This window comes from Oryza sativa, chromosome 9 (genome assembly GCF_034140825.1).
Source record: "Oryza sativa Japonica Group chromosome 9, ASM3414082v1".
Taxonomy (NCBI): Eukaryota; Viridiplantae; Streptophyta; class Magnoliopsida; order Poales; family Poaceae; genus Oryza; species Oryza sativa.
In genome coordinates this window covers 8800208-8819975 of record NC_089043.1, presented here as the reverse complement: position 1 = coordinate 8819975, position 19768 = coordinate 8800208, and the positions used below count along the sequence as shown (strand labels likewise).

Here is a 19768-nt window from a genome sequence, read left to right as displayed (position 1 = left end):
AAATTTTCACTAACCTTCTCCCGGTCATGAGAATTCAAAACTTCAAACTGCTCAAAGCCTCAGATTGTCCAGTTAGCAGATGCATAGTTATATCAAGCATTAGTTCTTCCACCAAAGTGTTTCACATGCTATCCTTGCTCAAGTGGATATACCTCTTAAGATTCATCATAACAACGTCATATATTGCATAGTACTAACATATACAAGGTAGGAGAGAGAATTGAAAGTAAAAATGGATACTAATTTCTGAATTTTACAGCTTTTAGATACAAATAGGTTGCAAAAGACCAGCGCATAACTAATGTTAATCTATCATTCCGAAGCATGAAAAACATATTAGTGATTTACGGAGTTTCAAGCAGCCCAATATGTGTTTGCCTGACTAAGCAGAGACACCACCAAAGCATCCATACTTCCTAAAGGGCAAAAACTACAGCTTCCTATGGAGAGTGAACTGTAGCGATTCATAGATTCAAATATGTTCTCAGAAGTCAGAACTCCTCCCAAAAGCCACCACCCTGGATCATAAGAAATGCACACAGAGTTGTGTTAGCAGTTCCCTCTAAACCAAATGATGAACAAAACAGGTGCTTTGTAAAAAAAAAATACAGAATTGGTCTTCCCAAGGTACAAAATACAATCAAACTGATTTGCAACCAGAACATTGTGCCAAACTATACAGTTAAGTTTAAACAGCACTGATCACATCCACAAGTTGATTGTGTAAATTCTAAAATTCATGACATTAACAACATCCCTAAAACTCAACCACATGTAAGTCTTGTCTAAAAAACCAAAAGGATTATAATATGGAAATTATCTTGACATTGCTATGTCTCAACATGAGAGGGAAAAAAATGGAAAGACCACTCTTACTGAACTTTAAGGTTCCCAATCTATAATGTGAAAATTCAAAAGAACTACCAAATAATGTCATCGTTTCTCTATCCTGATGTAGATTTTTTTCCCAATATGATTAAATTTTGTTGGTTTGCTAGACTAACTGTGCATCAACCTCCAAGAAACCTGCGGTGCAATGTATATCCAGAAATCTCTTGCAAATCAGAAATGCATGTATAACTTTTTTTTTCTTGTAAAGGAGAAGCATAGATAATACTGAGGTGCAACGCACACTTCTTTTGTGGAAGTTAATTTCAGGCTTATAAAATCACACGAATGCCGATAAACAAAACACCATCTACTCCCTGGATGTGATGCATTGCAGGTTCACTTGCAAGAAAGCTAAGAAAATCCGAAACACCCAGAGAAGTTCAAAAAAGAAATGAACCTAAAGAGATAACAAAATACTGCAGTTATTCCCCTAGTTTATGTTTAATACAATAACAGTTACATCTAAAGATGCAAACTACTAGTCAACAAACATAAGGTGGTGTTGAACTCAAAAGCTAGCATAGAGTGAATCAATGAAAGGAACTAGAATCATGGCACAACAAAAAGAAAAGAAAAGGAAATATGTAGTGAATCATTCGCAATTGCGTAGAAGTGCAAAGCAATATGCAACTTTTTTGTGATGATCAGAGATCAGACAGCCCTCCTCCCATATACCCACCATTTGCCATCAATAGCCGTGTATCATTAGCAAACTAGAATGTTATTACTGGAAATTATATGACCATACATATCCTACAACTAGAAATCCGCTACTTCTAAACACAATATCAGAGTACTTAAGCAGAGTCAAGCCAACAACATTCATCGATCTGATTAAGCAATTGATCAAGCATTGTCCACCGGCGACTCCCCGACGCGGTACTTGTGGTGGGTGGTTGAGTCCCACATCGCCGCCGGCGCCCGCAGGAAGGAGAATTGCAGCGTGGCGGCGTCCAGCGCGAGCGCGCAGGGGTTGTTGCAGATGTGCCAGTAGAGGCTCCCCGCGGCGCGCACGCAGTGGCTCTCCAGCCAGTAGGGGTCGAACTCGATGGCGACGTCGCGCGACCGCGGCAGGGCGCGCCAGCGGCAGTCGCCGTCGCGGCACGTGGCGACCCAGGCGCGCGGGGCGTCGGCGTCGACGGCGACGCAGACGGCCTCGAAGCGGAGCCCCCCGGCGTCCGCCTCGCGGGAGAGCAGCGCGGCGCTGAAGACGGTGCCGCCGGAGTACCTGCCCATCGTCGGCGGCGGGTGGAAGAGCGCGTGGCGGCGGGAGACGGGGTCGCAGGCGAGGAAGGCGTCGCCGTGGTCGTCGTGGCGGCGGAGGAGGAGGAGGCCGAGGTGGGAGTCGAGGATGGTGAAGCGGGAGAGGTCGGGGACGAAGTCGAGGGAGAAGCGCGGCGAGGATGGCGTGAGGGGTTGGAAGGCGGGGACGTTGGGCGCCATGTTTAGGTCGCCGGGGCTGCCTCTGGGTGGCACCGGCCTCGGGTGGTGGAAGTGGCCGAGGAGGAGGGGGAGGGAGGCGGAAGCGGAGGAGTGGGAGAAGAGGCGGAGCGAGAGGCGCCGCCGGAATGCCAGCGCGGCGCCGCGGGTTGCTACCGTCGTCGCCATCGCCGGAGGAGGCGAGGCGAGGCGAGGAGGGGGTGGGGGATGGAGTTTTTGTCTTTGCTAGTACTAGTAGAAGTTTGCTTCTTCTTCTTCTCCTCTTGCGCGCGATCAGAGGAGAGGAAGGCTGCAATAGCACAGAGCATGGGGGGCATTGGAAAATGGCTAGGCGCACACGGACACGGCTGCAAGAAAATTCGTGGTAGTACAAGTTTAAAAATCTCTTTTGGATCAAAGTGTTTATGACATGGGAATTCAAACATGAGAACGGTGTAATTCTGAAGTTGCTTTTTTGTGTCACTAAGTTTCAAATTAATTGCTGATCTAGTTTTGTCGTAAGACAAACATTTTAATATTTAACCATAAATTTATATAAATTCATATACTCTAATAACATAGTATTTACATTTTGATTCACCATAAGTAATACTTTAATAACATATGATTTATATGTTGCTGTACTAATTTTTTAAAAAATACTAATAGTAAAAGTAGACATGCTGTTGAAGACAAACCTTGCAGCATCAGCCCGCCGGAACCGGCTCCTCTGACGTAGAGAATTCTACGTCAGAGGGACGTTCGACTCCCGATAGCCGTCGCTTGCGCATCCAACGGCTCTGGTCCGCGCGCGTGATGATAGCCTTCTCGTTCGGCCCATTCGCCGCCATCAGACTGCACCAGCACCGTCCGCCGGAGCCACAACAGCGTGACGGTGAGCTTGGGCACGCAGCTGAGCAACTGGACGCAGCCCTCCCACGCGCTTTCCTGATGGGCTCCGTCTTGGCCAGCAGGTCCCCTGACGACGCGGACGACGAGCACCTACGGTTCGGCAGCGCCGAGAGAAGCGCCAGGCGTAAGTGTCGCCCGATGAACACGATGATGTTACCTGCTGCCGAACAAGCAAAGGATGCGCGCCACGCTCGAGGAGTCTGTGTTCGCGCATGCCGCCGCAAGAGACCGCGTCAACGCCCTCCTCTGCCTGGGAAGCCCAGAATCGGAGAGATCGCCATCACCTTCAATTCCGCCGCCGCCGCCGCCATCGTCATCTTGGCCTCTCCATCGTCCTTGTCGATCGACATTTTCCTGGCGTTCTTCGTGTTCATACCCTTCCCATGGATTATTTCGTCCGGGGACACATTGATTGGCTCCTCCCATCTTCTCGCTGTCCTTTGACAGCCCCAATCGGTGACTTGGCTCACAAACTCTAAGATTGTTTGGAGGAAGAAGATGAACAGTGCACTCACAAGGTGTTCGACAGAGGGAGTTTTGGTGCTGCGTAAGTGTCATTGGCTCAGTGCAGCTTTTCGTTTTCTCATCCTTTTATTTGCAGAATATAAAGACTCACCATGCATCGCGGCTTGCTGGATGCCCGTCCTCACCTCGCTGCCATTGCCGCGAATGTGTTCCATCCCACACGAACTAAGCACGTCCGAAGGAATACGATGCCAACAAAAATTGAAACCTGATGCAATCTACTCTAGGATGCTGCTAAAAACAAGCACACACATGACCACCGTCGCTCCTCTTCCGCGCACTGCACGCCCGCGAACGGAGCTTAATTCTCGTCGGCCTACGCTAGGCATAGCTCGAGCGACGGCTCCGGCGGCTGGTGCTTCCCTTTGGCGTGAGCTCCCGGCTACGATTCTACGAATGGGCGCCGTGCGGAAAGGCTATACATCGGGCATTTAAGCCAAGGATGGAGGACGCGTGGACCGGAGCCGTTGGATGCGCAAGCGACGGCTATCGGGAGTCGAACGTCCCTCTGACGTAGAATTCTCTACGTCAGAGGAGCCGGTTCCCAGCCCGCCAGCAGCACAGCACAGCACAGCTCCCACTCCCACAGAGTTCGCCTGCTGCAGTCCTGTTCTCTTGCAGCATGGAGACGAGTCAAAACAAAAGAACTCCTGCTGCTCCTCAGCTTTTGTGTGGCAGACTACTAGCAGAGCAGGCCGTTCCAACTTCGTTCCCACTTCCATCGATACTAGGAGTACACAAGTTTTGCCCCAAATCATCAACAGCATTTGGGTTCCAAATTTGGGTTTGCAGAACATGTTTAGTTGATACTAGAGTGATAGCTATAGCTTCCAGCCTTTCGAAACCACGAGATACGGCTTGCCACAAAAATGATTGATTACCTAGAATATTAGCCAGAACATACGCAAAGTTAACAATGAATTTAAGCCTCTAACATGTGGAGCTATACGAGTGAAAAGTGTGGCTAACCATGATTGTAACATAAACCAAACAACTGTAGGTTTGAACTTTAAAACCTACAGTTCGGATACTGCTCTACATACAAGGCCTGTTTAGATAAAAAAAAAATTGGCCAAAAACATCACATTAAATATTTGACACATGTATGGGGCATTAAATGTTTGAAAAAAACCAATTGCATAGTTTGCATGTAAATTACGAGACAAATCATTTGAGCTTAATTACACCATGATTTGACAATGTGATGCTACAGTAAACATTTATTAATGACAGATTAGTTAGGGCTTAATAAATTCGTCTCACAGTTTACAGGCGGAATCTGTAATTTGTTTTGTTATTAGTCTACGTTTAATACTTTAAATGTGCGTCCGTATATTTCAAAAACTTTACCCAAAGAACTAAACACACCCTTGTGGTTTGCGATTTGCCGGATGCAGACGCAACAATTAGTGGCGAAACTAAAGCTGGAAAGATCCAATCAAGACCTGTTGTTTAAATGGAAGCTACAGAGTTTACCCCAGCAAATCCAACGTGCTCGACAAACTCGGTACAAATTTAAGCTATTTCCAGTTTCTACCATGGCACGGCAAACAAATATGAAATAAACCAAAGCATGCAGGAGATAATAATATCATATTCAAACCACGGCTCGCCAAAAACCAGCATAATGTGCAATGCCATCCCACTGTCTTAATCTCTTAATCTAGTTGAAGTATGCTTAAATGACAGCATAGAACTACTGGGAATTAGTTAGTCTCATGCAGAATAAGGTCCTCAAAAATTCCTCGCGTGCTCACTGCTCGGTAAGGACTCATGAGTGAATCAGGAATGGCATTGGTGACCCAGAAAAGGAAGGGAGTGAGTTGGCTGGTAACCTTGTCTCAGTAATCATCACCCTAAATCACAAGAATGACAAAATCATCAGTTCCAGAGCCAATGAATCAAAGATATTGCAATTGCATAACAAGAGATGGATAAATCAAAAGCATGTTGATCATCAGCACAAGTATAATTATTATGCTTACATATGAAGGTGTAACATGAGCCATTTCTTGATAGAAGTTCACAAGAAGGTAAAAGTTTAGGAGTGAAATGGATTGCATCAAGCAAAGCAAATTGCTAAATTCGACATCCCAGAACCCAAAAAAAAATACGTTTTTATAGTGACAGCCTACATTGTTTTCCACAATGAAGATTGAACATTGAACAATAGGTAAAACAACGATGAACCACTATACGAAAGTTTATGACAGCAATAATATCCTATTCTTCTATATTTATTATCTTCAAATTGACCGATTGAAAAAAAATACTAGACAGTGCTAGCAATAATCAATAAGCCTAATTAGTTTCAAAGACATATCTGATTCCTGTAATAATTGGTGCCACAATAATCAGCAAGTAGTAACATTTTAAGACTTGGTAGACCATTCTCTTTGTGACTTAAAAGACCTGCTAAACTAATTTGTTGTATGGGGCTCCACAAATGGGAGTAAAGCTGGAAAGAAAACAAAAAATATAAATATTCTTCATGGCCAACATACAAATATTGTAACCACATGCTTACTAACAGATTGAGTACAACACTCTGACATATTTCACACCTATGAAATACAGAATCACACATATTACTGCATTATGCAAGATCAAAACTATGGAAACAAAAGTACAGGTTGAACAATGCAATGCAATGCAATACAATAATTTATTACATTACATTTTGAATGCTTGATATATTTAAGCTCTCAGGTTATTTGGTATCAAGAGGAATCAGCTAAAGCAGCCCAGTACCAAACAACAAAGCCTATTTAACTGTACAAAACTCAACAATTTTCAAGAAACATAAGTCTAGTTTCAAAGATTGCTTGAGATATCTTACGACTTTCAACACTGTTACAATATTCGATCAATCGCTATAATGACCTTACAAATTTTAATACAGCTCTACATCTACTAAAGCTAATGCGCGTGCAACAGACTGTACTGCAGGCAACAAACCACATGAGCAAGCAATCCACTTAAGCATTGATCAAACAATTTGGCATAAACAAAAATGTTAAGAATGGTGAAGGAAAGGTGTTCCAAATTACCTCCAATTCTGGAGCGAGGAAGGCAGGAGGCCAGGCCACGTAGTAGGCGTAGATGGGGTGGCCATACTCCTTTCCATCTTCAGTAGCCAATCGGTCCAGCTTGCCGGTATCCATATGGAAGGAGTAGCGCCCATACCCCTGTGTCTTGATGAACAGCTTCCCGGTGCGCCCTGAGTCGATGTCGCTGAGCCAGATGGAGATGATACGGCTCATCATGTCCCTGGGCAACCCCGGGATGGTGTCGAGCACCTTGCGCATGTTCATCCTCTTCCTCAGAAACCAACCGTTGTCGCTCCCGCTGGCCTCCCCGCGCACCCAGAACTGCATCTCCTGGTCCTCCACGGTCGCCATGCCCAGCCGCCCGTCCTCCGGCGTCTCCCCGATTCGGAACTTCTTGTTGCTGTCCCCCAGCTCGGACGGCGCTAGCAGGTAGGAGAAGCTGAGCGTGGCAGGGTCGAGCTTGAGCAGGCGGCCGGAGTGGCAGATGTGCCAGTAGATGTCCCCCGCGGCGTGCACGCAGCGGCCCTCGAACCAGTAGGGGTCGAACGCGACCGTGACTCCGGTGTCCCGCGGGAGCGCCCTCCAGCTACACTCGCCGTCGCGGTAGGACGCGACCCAGGCGCGCGGGTGCTTGTCGTCGACGGTGAGGCAGACGGCGTCGAAGCAGAGCCTGCTCGGGTGCGCGCGCGAGAGCACGGCGGCGCCGACGATGTGCCGACGGCCACGCCAGCGGTCGCCCGGCAGCGCGTCGCGTGGGGGCTGCGGGAGCAGCGCGCGGCGGCGGGAGGCAGGGTCGAGGACGAGGATGCGGGGGAGGGTCCCGGACGGGAGCGAGGTCGGGAGGAGGAGCACGAGGCCGAGGTAGACGTCGTAGATGATGAAGCCCTTGGTCCCGCCGAGGTAGTCGAGGGAGAGGCGCGGGGAGGAGGAGGAGGAGGCGTCGACGGGGGAGACGGCGGCGGGGTGGAGGCGGCCCCTGGACGCCGAGAAGGGCAAGTGCACCGGCGGGGGCGTGTCGGCCGGGTGGAAGAAGTAGCCGAGGAGTGGGGGAGGCGCGCCCTTGGCGCAGCGTGCGGCAGCGCGGCGCCAGCGGTGGCAGGCGAGGGCGGCGCGGAGGAGGTCGGCGGGGGCGAGGCGGTGGAGGATGTTGCGGAGGGTGTCGTCGGTGAGGGCGGCGACCGTCGTCGTCGGCGCTTCCTCGGCCGGCGGCGGAGGAAGGAGGGTTTGGAGGGTTTCCGACGCCATTACTGGTGATGGTGGTGGGTGGGTGAGGAGGGGAAGAGTGGACAGCTGGAGCGGAACACGCTTCTCCTCCTTAAAAAAGGAAAATGTACAGTACTCCAGGAGCAGCAGTCATTTTTTGCTAGGATTTTTATTTCTTTTCTTTTAAAAAAGAAAAGTAAAATGGCTAGATGCACAACTAGACAGCGGCCAGGAGAGTCATCACTGTTTGACGACCAAAAAAAATGGTAAGGTCTATCTGAATCGCAGGGTTGTAAAAAAAATAGAGGAATAGGAAAAATACATGATTCTAGAATTAAAGTGTAAAACAGAGGATTGCAAAATATATGAATGATCGTTTGATTGGACCGCAGGAAAAAACATACGAATCGGATGAGAGATAGACTCAAATGAAATTTTCTAAGGGCCCTTTTGAATCACAGGATTGAGAAAACGTAGGAATAGGAAAAACGTAGGATTTTAATAGGAATATAAGCGTAAAACAGAGGATTGCAAAACACAGGAAAAACACATGAATGACCGTTTGATTGAACCGCAAGAAAAACGCAGGAATTTGATGAGAGAGATAGACTCAAAGGAAAGTTACCAAGAGGTTGAAGCTCTTGCTAAATTTCCTTCAAAATCTCTATAGGATTGTCCATTCCATAGGAATTTCAAAGGATTGGATAGGATTCCATCCTTTGTTTCAAAGGGCTTCATAGGAAATTTTCCTATAGGATTGAAATCCTCTAAAATTCCTATGTTTTTCCTCCAATTCAAAGGGGCCCTAAGAGGTTAGTGCTTTTACTAAGTTTCATGCAAAATTCACGTGCAATGTGTTATTCCATAGGAATTTCATAGGATTTGGAAAACTTCAATCCTTTGAGGGCCCCTTTGAATCGCAGGATTGAGAAAACAGAGGAATAGAAAAAACGTAGGAATTGAATGTCACACTTATTGGATTTCCTATGGGATTTTGAAACACAGGAAAGTCTTCATACTGTCGTTTGATTAGCACACAGGAAAAACGCAGGAACCCTAGACACATGAAGAGAAAAACATGAGGTAAGACCTCATGTTTATTTTCCTCCAAAATTGCTCTAGTAAGGTTCGTTCCATAGGAATTTCAAAGGAATTGATAGGAAACAATCTTTTGTTTCAAAGGACTCTATAGGATTATTTCCCATAGGATAAAATCCTCTAGAATTTCCTATGGTTTTTCTTTGAATCTAAGGGGGTCTGAATCTAAGGGCCAAATAGGAAATTTTCCTATAGGATTTGAATCCTATGAAATTTCTATATAAATCATTTGATTCAAAGGGGCCCTAACTGATTATACAACTAGGTTTCATACGAATGATCCATAGGTACCAAGAGGGCTAATGGCCTAATGTACACGTGAGCGGTTTAGGAGCAGGGTGAAGGTGAAGGGTTGGAAGGATGGTTTAGGGAGAGGGTTTGTCCTCTAACGTGGGTCGCTAACATATGGACCCACATGTTTGTAAGTTATAGGCAAAATTTGCTACAGGACACTCAAAGATTGTGGTCTTTGCTGTGAGACACCCGAAGATCGTGTATTTGCTCGTGGACACGGTAAAAAAGTGGTAATTAGCTGCTGGACACCCCTCCCATTATTTTATTATTTTCGATGAAAACGGAGAGAGAAACTTAGTTTAAAGACAAGTTTGCCCATGGGCCCACTTGTCAATCTCTCTTTCTCTGTTCTTCTTCGACAGCAACGCGAAGGTTTTGCTGGGGGGCGTGAGGCGCTCTACCTCGCTCTACTACGGCCTCCTCGACCGCTTCTGCGAGGCACGGTGGGGGCCGTTCGACGAGGACCAGCTGCAGCTGGCGGCGTCCATGGCAGGGAACACCACGGGCGACGGGACGGCTGTCCGCGCCGCGCCCGACTGCGGCTGCTGCGCCTCGCACGGCAGCGCCGTGCGCGTGTACAAATGAGTGATGGAGGAGCGGCGGCGACCTGCTCGTGTACAACTGCCTTCCCGGTGACCTGCGCCACCTCTTCTGCATCGCGCGTGTACAACTGGAGATGGCAGGCGCGAATCGGCCGTGTCTCGGGCAACAAGGGACATTCATTGAGTGTTCTTCTTCCTCCCCAATCTCTGCAACTGCACCATGATCCACTAGTAGTTATTCTTATCCAGATTCTTCTCTACATGAATGGCCATATCATGCATCATGTGATCGATCAGCAATGAGCAGCAAAGTGTGTATGAGGTTGGCTTTGCAGAGGTTGTCACGGTTTAAGGATGCAGGGTGCATCCTGTCACAATGATCATAAGACCTCAGTCAGCTATAGGTGGCATCGGCGTCTGGGACTGCACCACCGGCGAGTAGGCCGACTTCTTCTACGAGCCGCCGGGCTGTGCACTCGGCGACGCCGACAAGCTCCAATGGCTCGATGGCACGAGCACGCTCATGGCAGCGACCATGTTGCCACCACGGACAGACATGAGACACCTCCTTCATCATCCTGCTGGACTTCCGGGACAAGAAGAACGTGGCCTGGTCGTGGTCCGACGTCGGCACGCCGGCGTTGCTGGAGGACAAGAACGTGCTGCACGCCATCGCGATGGAGGACGGGCGGTGCGTGCGCCCCCTCTCCCCCGCTGCCGTGCCGCGCGCCGCTACTCTCCGCCGCCGACCTCGCCATCGCGTCGGCCATCTCTCTCCCTCTCTCCAGCGCCGCCGCCCCCTGCTCCTCTGCCGGCCGCCTCACGGAAGTCTGCCACCACGCCTGCTCGAGAGAGGAGAGAAAGAAGAGAAAAAGAAAGGATGTGGGGCCTACACCGCCCCGCCGCCGCCTCGCCATGGCTGAGCCGTCCAGGCTCGGGCCAGCCGCCGTCGCACACTCGCACCTCTGCTCTGCTGCAAGGAAGAAGAAGGGGAAAAAAAAGATAGAGAGAGGAAGAACAGTGTCCAGGGGTATTTTGGTACTTACACAACTCTTTCTCTCTCCATCTCGATCGAAAATAATAAAATAATGGGAGGAGTGTCCAGCAGCTAATTACCACTTTTTTACAGTGTCCACGAGCAAATACACGATCTTCGGGTGTCTCACAGCAAAGACCACAATCTTTGAGTGTCCTGTAGCAAATTTTGCCTAAGTTATATGATCTCTTTTCATAGTTTAAGACTTTGAGGTATGATCGAGAAGATGGTGGACAGGGGCGGACAGGGAGATGCCCCGGAGCATTGGGTCGAGGGAGGGCAATGAACGAGGTTAGCAGTGGGGGAAAAGTTTGCTAACCAATAGATTGGATAGGGTAGAGGTAGGTGGTGTCACAGGGTGCCAAAGGTGGAGGAAGAAGTGAGAATTAAGGAGAAGACAGCAAACCAGTAAGGAACTAACCTAATACTCCCTCCATCCCAAAATATAAATATTTTTGGACTTCGGTACAGTCTCTGAGATGCCACTTTGACTAATAATATCTATAAAAATAAAATGTTTTAAATAAAAAGAGTTGCATATTATGACAGTTTGCTTAATGCTAAATTTAATAACATCAATTTTACATGATTGATTTTTTTTTGGCTATTAATAGTCAAAGTTAAAAATGGTTGACTTGGCACTATACTAACAATGCTTATATTTTGGAACGGAGGGAGTAATTGGCAAATAAGATCGTTGTGGGGCTCTCAAGTTTACCAACACTGAAGGAGTTGTCGTGCTACTCTCATGCATGAAGGACAGAGGATTAGAAGATAAAAGGAGAGAAATAAGCGATGCATGGGTTGTGCTTATAGGAATTCAGAGGTTGCGGAAGCTAGATGGAGGAACGTCGGATGGCATGGTTATTGCCTGTTGATTTCTTGCCTTGAATCGGCAGATGAGATTGCAGCACTGGCTCTCCTAATACATCGGTAACAACCTATTCTATCTATAGCCGACGCATGCTTATCTCTATCCATATAGATTACATCCAATAACAGAATATCTAACACTCCCCCTCAATCTGATCTTACTAGATTAAGATTGTTCTTAAACATTTCAAACGGTCTTACCGCAAGAGCCTTGGTGAAACCATCAGCTATTTGATCTTTAGTTGAGATGTACTCAATCTCTAGTAGCTTCCTTGCTACCCTTTCTCTAACAAAATGATAATCAACTTCTATATGCTTTGTGCTTACATGAACCACTAGATTTGATGACATATACTTTGCTCCAATATTATCGCACAAAATCTTGGCTGCTGCAGGGGCTTGTATCTCTGACTCTTTTAACAAAGTCTATATCCACATGATATCAGCTGTTGTATTAGCTAAGGCCTTGTATTCAGCTTCTGTACTAGAACGAGACACGGTTGCTTGTTTCCTAGCACTCCAGGACACAAGGTTGGATCACAAAAATACTGCAAATCCTCATGTAGACCACCTGTCATCTAGACTGCCAGCCCAATCTGCATATGAAAAACCACTCACAAGAAGAGATGAAGATTTGCATATTTTTAGTCCCAATTTAACAGTATGTTTAAGATATCTCAGAATCATTTTTACAGTAGCCCAATGTTCTGTTGTTGGAGAATGCAGAAACTGACACACCTTATTCACTGGGAAAGAAATATCAGGTCTTGTCAGTGTTAAATACTGTAAAGCCCCAACAACACTTCTATGTTGTGTGGCATCATTTGGTCCTAATAGACTTCCCTCATTTACTGACAATTTTTCAGAGGTAGATAATGGAGTAGTAACTGGTTTACAATCATTCATTCCTACCTTGCGAATCACATATGTTGCATACTTTTCTTGACTTAACAGAATGCCATTAGTCATCTTCTTTACCTCAATACCAAGAAAATAGTGGAGCTCACCTAAATCCTTCAGAGCAAACTCCTTTCCAAGATCCTGTAGCAAGGCTGGAACCGCACTAGGCACATAACTGGCTACAATAATGTCATCAACATGAATAAGCAGAAACATTGTAACTCCTCCTTTACTATAGAAAAATAGAGATGTATCTGCCTTTGAGGCTTTGAAACCTAACTCCTGTAATTTAGTACTTAACCTTGAGTACCATGCTCTAGGAGCCTGTTTCAACCCATACAAAGCCTTATCTAACTTGCAAACATAATTAGGTAAGGAGGATTTCTCATACCCTGGAGGTTGTCTCATATATACCTCTTCTTCTAAGACTCCATGAAGGAAGGCATTTTGTACATCTAGTTGTCTTAGACTCCATCCTCTAGATACAACAATAGATAGGACTGTTCTGATAGTAACAGCTTTAACAACAGGACTAAAAGTGTCCTCATAATCTATGCCATACCTTTGCTTGAAGCCTTTTGCCACCAATCGACCCTTGTATCTATCCAGTGTTCCATCTGCTTTTCTCTTGATCTTGTAGACCCACTTGCAGTCATTTACATTTCTCCCTTTCTGAGGTGGAATTAAGTGCCATGTTTTTTTTTCATCAATGCCATATACTCTGCATCCATTGCTTCTTTCCAATTCTTGTCACCCAATGCTTCATCTGTACTTTGGGGTTCTCCTGTAGAGGTAAAACAACCATATTTAATCGTACCGTCAGTATATACCTTTTCTTTCCAGATACCACTGCTCAGCCGAGTGTGAGGACGAGTCGGCGCAGAGGATGTTGGCGGCTCAATCTCCAGTGCGTACGTCTCCCCCTGACTGATCGTCAAAGTGATCTGCTGTTAGCGCTGTTTCTTCTGATGCTTTGTGCGCGTGGGGTCCATCGTGGTCGATGGAGATGGCGTCGCCTGATTGGTCTTGATCTGCTGCTTGAGCGGGAGATTGCTAGCACCGTACACCTGTGTCGACCAGAGATTGGCTCGGTGAAGAAACATCTGTGTGCGCGGGAGATGGCGCGCGCGGTGCACGCATGTCGTCTCTTGGATGGTTGCCGTGTGATGGAGTTTGCGCTTGCTGTGCAGTCTGCTGGCGCTGATCCTGAGAATGATGCGGCGACTCCGGCTCATCTGCTGCGTCCACCCGATCAGTTGTACCTGAGGCATCAATTTCTCCTGCGTTTTCTTCATTAGATTCATTAGGCATAGGGACAAGAAATGTGATGGGATATACCAATCTTGTCAAAGAAGGAGTTGAGTTTTTTATACTCACCACCCCAGTCAGTTTGAACAGCTATAATTTTGCGATCAAAGAGTCTCTCAACCAAATTCTGAAATTCATGGAACTTATCAAAAACTTCAGATTTATTCTTAAGAAGATAAATCCAAACAAACTTGCTGTAATCATCAATGAAACTAACATAGTACTTTTTGCCACTAACAGAACTAGGAGCATTGCCCCAAACATCAGAAAAAATAAGTTCCAAAGGATGATGAGACACACTTGATGACTTTGGATATGGTAGTTGATGGCTTTTAGCCTTTTGATATGCATCACAAACAGACTCTTTATTTGACTCAGAGAGACATGGCAAACTATTTGAACTAAGGACGTGAGTGACAACTGGAGTGGATGGATGGCCCAAGCGACTATGCCACCTTGAGAAAGATGGTGCGGCCAAAAAAACTTGCTTCACCGGTGAGGATGGGGACGGAAGAACATATAGTCCTTGATGGCGGCTTCCTTTAAGAATTGTGTTCCTTGTGGCTCGATCCTTAACCAAAAAATATTTAGAGTGAAATTCAAGGAAGATAAAATTATCATCAACAAGACAGTGGGCAGATATGAGGTTTTTCTTAGCTTGAGGTACATGAAGAATATTATTGAGATGTAATCTTCGGCTTGGGCTAGAAATAACAGAATGACCAATATGCTTAATACTCATACCTGCGCCATTTGCCGCATGAATTTGATTGTTCCCCTTGTATCTCTCTCGAACCGCCAGCTTGTCTAGTTCGCCGGTGATGTGATCTGTTGCGCCCGTGTCAAGATACCAGTTGGTATCCACTCCATAGGCAGCATGGGTAGCAGCAGCAACATGCCTTTCATCAGGCACGTAGGAGTCATCGAAACAATGCCAGCATTCAGAGGCAACGTGACCCATTTTGTAGCAAACTTGGCACACGGGTCTGTTGTCGACGCGCTGCTGATTGTTGCTGCCCCTGCCGCACATGTGGTAAAACCATGGATGAAGAAGATCTAGTAGCTTTTATATTGAATGGATTAGATGATGAATATGAACCTGCTATCTCTAGACTGGTGACAAGAGTAGAACCTGTTACCGTCGCAGAATTGTACTCTATTTTGTTGAACTATGAGAACAGGCAATTTGGCAGAGCTCCTCGTCCACGGTTGGCGGCATTTGCAGATGCATTGTGCCGGAGATTTTACCTGTTCTCATAGTTCAACAAAATAGAGTACAATTCTGCGACGGTAACAGGTTCTACTCTTGTCACCAGTCCAGAGATAGCAGGTTCATATTCATCATCTAATCCATTCAATGTAAAAGCTACTAGATTTTCTTCATCCATGGTTTTACCACATGCGACCACCTCGTGTCCTAAGGCCTTCATTTTTGCCGAAATACTCGGAGATGGACATGTTACCTTTCTGTGTTGTGCAGAGAGAAAGCTTGATGTTGAGAGAGCGTGCTCGTGTCTGAGACATGAACATGCTCTCTATGGCGCGCCATGCATCACGCGCCGTCTTGGATGTGGCGACCTGGGTGAGGACGTCACACGACAGAGATGAGAAGAGGAAGCCGAGGACCTGCTGGTCCGTGGCAAACCACTCCTGGTACGCTGGATTTGTGACCACCATCACCTTGTCGCCCTTCTCGCCCTTCTTGCGCTCGATCTGCGTCGGAGGAGCCACGGTCGTGCCGTCGATGTAGCCATCGAGTCAGACGCCACATATAGCAGTGAGGACCTGCGCACTCCAAAGCGCATGGTTCTGTTCCCCTAGTTTCTCAGAGATTTGGAAGCCGAAGAGTGGATTGGAGACGGCAGAGGAAGAGCTGGCCATCGTTGGAAATCAATCTAGGCCGAGATAGGCTCTAATACCATATAGGAATTCAGAGGTTGCGGAAGCTAGATGGAGGAAGCCAGCCGATGGCACGGTGATTGCGTGTTGATTTCTTGCCTTGAATTGGCAGATTAGTTACAATATATATATATATATATATATATATATATATATATATATATATATATATATATATATATATATATATATATATATATATATATATATATATATATATATATATATATGAGATTATAGCACTGGCTCTCCTAATACATAAGTAACAACCTATTCTATCTATAGCCGGCGCATGCTTATCTCTATCCATATAAATTACATCCAATAACAGAATATCTAACAGTGCTGAGTCCAAGTTCAAATGCCTTGAGGCGTTTGCTGTTTGTGTGCGAACGCACGTGGATCGGTCCACACATTTATTAATTCTTCCATGCAGCCAAAAGTGTTTCACAAGCTATGCTAGCTCAAGTGAGTAGCTTTCAATAATTATCGAATCAATACTAGTAGTAGAAATCAGAAGGTCATAATATATGAGATAGAATTAGCAGAGTAAAATGAATAACTAAAATACTCACATCATACATAAAACTGAGTTTTCCAGCCTCTGGATAGACTCATTGATTACTAAAGTCCAGCATAACTAATGTCAACCTATCATTTTGAGGGTTGGAAAACATATTAGTACTGATTTACTATGGCCTGATCTTTACGGAGTTTTACGCAGTCAATGTGTTTGTGCTGGGACTCCACCAAAGACATTACTACTTCCTAAATGGAAAGAAAAAAAAGAAAAGAACTACAGCTTCCTAATAGTTGGAGAGAACTAGCGATTCACAGATTCAGAGTATGTGAGCTGAAGATATGTGCTCAGAACTCATCTCCTCCCGAAAGCCACCACCCTGAATCATAAGAAATGCACACAGAATTGTGTTAGCTGTTATGTAATTAAATAACTAAAATGCAGAAAATATGCATATATATTTCGGAGGTTGTTATGGAATAAAAATATATTTTCCAAACTCTTCCATTTCGAGCTTATCAATGCAAAAGAAAGATAATCATAAAACTGATGTGCAACCAGAACACTAAGAGTAGGTACAATAGCAGGCTATAAGCCAGCTACAAATATATTTTAAGAAGATAAATGAGGAGAGAGAAGAGGAGCGGGCTACAGATTTGTAGTCAGCTGTAGTACGGACTCCAAGACGCAGTGTGTGTATGACAGGTGGGACCATGTATTAATAGTGTAGTATGTAACTATTGTATGAATAAGCTATTAGATTGGCTATAGATGAATTGGAGCTAGTAGTTGGCTATACTATTAAACTTGCTGAGCAAACTATACAGTTATTAAGCTTAAACTGCAATGATCACGTTCACATGTTGAAAGTGTAAATATGTATCACTAACAACATCCCTAAAACTCAACCACATCACCACATGTATGTCTTTGTTATCTAAACGACCAATTGATGATTATAATTTGCATCAGCCTCCAAAAAACTTGTAGTGGAATGTTTATACAGATTTCTCTTGCAAATCAGAAGTGGATGCGTAACTATAATTTCAAAATGAACATGGCTACACAGCAAATATTGAGGTGCCAAGCATACTTAATATTTGAGTTGTTTGCCCAACACAATATGGCAAAAAAAATTCAGGCATATCAAATCAAATAAATGCTGTTAAAAAAATATCAGCAATTCTCTATATATGACGCGCTGCAGTATGAAGGCTCACTTGCAAGAAAGCTAACAAAATAACATAATACTAACCAATAGAAGTTTCAAAAGGAAATGAAGGGTCTGTTTGATAGAGCTCCAACTCCTAAATTTAGCTACAGGAGTTAGGTCTAGAGTGGAGTTGTGGAGCTGTCTAAATTCGGCTCCACATCTCTAGTTCATTTTGTGAGAGAGCTCCATCCAGCTCCGCTCCCTCTTTTTTAATGGAGCTAAAACTGTTTGGCTGAGCTCCAATTACAAGAGTGGTGGAGCTGGAGATAGCAAAATAACTTCAGTAATTCCCCTTGTTCATACGCAACTGACTAACTGTAATATAAGTAACATTATAACACTTACTTCCACCGTTTCACAATGTAAATCATTCTAGCATTTCCCACATTCATATTGATGTTAATGAATCTAGACATATATATCTATTTAGATTCATTAACATCAATATGAATGTGGGAAATGCTAGAATAATTTACATTGTGAAACGGAGGGAGTATATCAAAAGGTTCAAACTAATCTCCAAATTTACGGTGGAGTTAACCTAAAAAGACAGAAACAATCGATGACAGAAACAATAGATGGAAATATGCAGTGAATCATTCAAAACTAACAGAACGCTAAATTTATGTATGATACCACCAACTAAACTGTATTTTTGGATGATCAGTCAGCACTCACAGATCCTTCCTAGTACTTGCTGCCAACAGCCTCATATCATTGTAAATTATTATGTTACTTGAAATCTTTACTTCGATAAATTATAGTATGACCATACAGATCGTACTAACTACAAGTCCGATATAAACCCAAGTGACAAGACCAGAGTATTCATGCGGAATCAAATCAACAATATATATTCTGATTAAGCATTGTTGCAGGAGCAAACATGGCAGTGAAAATGGAAAGGAAGCTATCATCCAAATTACCAGAAATTCATTCAGAGACGCCGCAATTGACAGGTGCCGAGAAGAAGGGGAAGATGGGGTGCCCGTACTCCATGCCGTCCTCCATCGCTAGGCACTCCAGCTTTCCAGTGTCTAGATGGTACGAGAAGCGCCCAAACCCAAAGGAGGCGATGAACACCTTGCCCGTGCGCCCGGCGTCGATGTCGCTGAGCCAAATGTTGGCATGGCGGAGCAGGATGTTTCTTGGCAGCAATGGAACCGCGTCGAGCACCTCCTTCATGCGCACGTGCAGCTCCAGCACCCACCCGTGGTCGCTCCCCTTGCCGCTCCCACGCGACCAGAGCTGAAGCCCCTCGTCCTCCAGCGAGCCGACGCACAGCCGCCCGTCCACCGGCATCTCCCCGACACGGTACTTGTGGTGGGCGCTTGGTTCCCACATCACGGCCGGCGCCCGCAGGAAGGAGAACTGCAGCGTGGCGGCGTCCAGAGCGAGCGCGCAGGCGTTGTTGCAGATGTGCCAGTAGAGGCTCCCGGCGGCACGCACGGCGAGGTACTAAGGCCAGTGGGGGTCGAACTCGATGGCGACGTCCCGAGACCGCGGCAGCGCGCGCCAGCTGCACACGCCGTCGCGGTGCGTGGCGACCCAGGCGCGCGGGCGGTCGTCGTCGACGGCGACGCGGACGGCCTCGAAGCGCAGCCCGCCGTCGCCGGGATCATCCGCCTCGGCCTCGCGGGAGAGGAGTGCGGCGCCGACAATCCGGCCGTAGAGGAGCGGCGGCGGGTGGAACCGGGCGTGGCGGCGGGAGACGGGGTCGCAGACGAGGAAGGGGCGGTTGTGGTGGTGGAGGAGGAGGAGGCCGAGGTGGGAGTCGTAGAGCTCGAAGTCGGTGGCGTCGGGGAGGAAGTCGAGGGAGAGGCGCCGCGAGGAGGCGGTGACCGGTGAGGGGGTGGAAGGTGGCGACGACGGTGGGCGCGCCTGGGCAGGGAGGGTCGCCTTTGGTTGGCACCGGACTACCGGAGTGGGGTGGTGGAAGTGGCCGAGGAGGGGAGTGGAAGAGGAGGAGAGAAGGCGGCGCGACAGGCGGCGCAGCGGCTGGCCAGCGTCGCCATCGCCCAGCGGTGGCGAGCGCCGAGCGAGGCGTGGGGTTTTCCGTTCTCTCGTCTGCTTTTGGGTTTTGCA

General features: G+C 46.4%; 2 protein-coding genes across 2 annotated transcripts; both read right to left on the bottom strand.

Moving 5' to 3' along the window:
* Window positions 1–121: 121 nt before the first annotated feature.
* On the bottom strand, window positions 122–19698 carry LOC9267913 (uncharacterized). Its single transcript, XM_066304280.1, has 4 exons — window positions 19687–19698; window positions 19232–19564; window positions 18610–19141; window positions 122–518 (listed from the first exon to the last, which is right to left on the bottom strand). The coding sequence occupies exons 1-3, from the start codon at window positions 19696–19698 to the stop codon at window positions 18617–18619; spliced, it is 870 nt and encodes a 289-aa protein (XP_066160377.1). The 3' UTR covers window positions 122–518; window positions 18610–18616.
* LOC4346544 (uncharacterized) lies at window positions 5310–8089 on the bottom strand. The gene is made up of 2 exons (XM_015755923.3): window positions 6798–8089; window positions 5310–5603 (listed from the first exon to the last, which is right to left on the bottom strand). The coding sequence occupies exons 1-2, from the start codon at window positions 8040–8042 to the stop codon at window positions 5589–5591; spliced, it is 1260 nt and encodes a 419-aa protein (XP_015611409.1). The 5' UTR covers window positions 8043–8089; the 3' UTR covers window positions 5310–5588.
* Window positions 19699–19768: the final 70 nt, after the last annotated feature.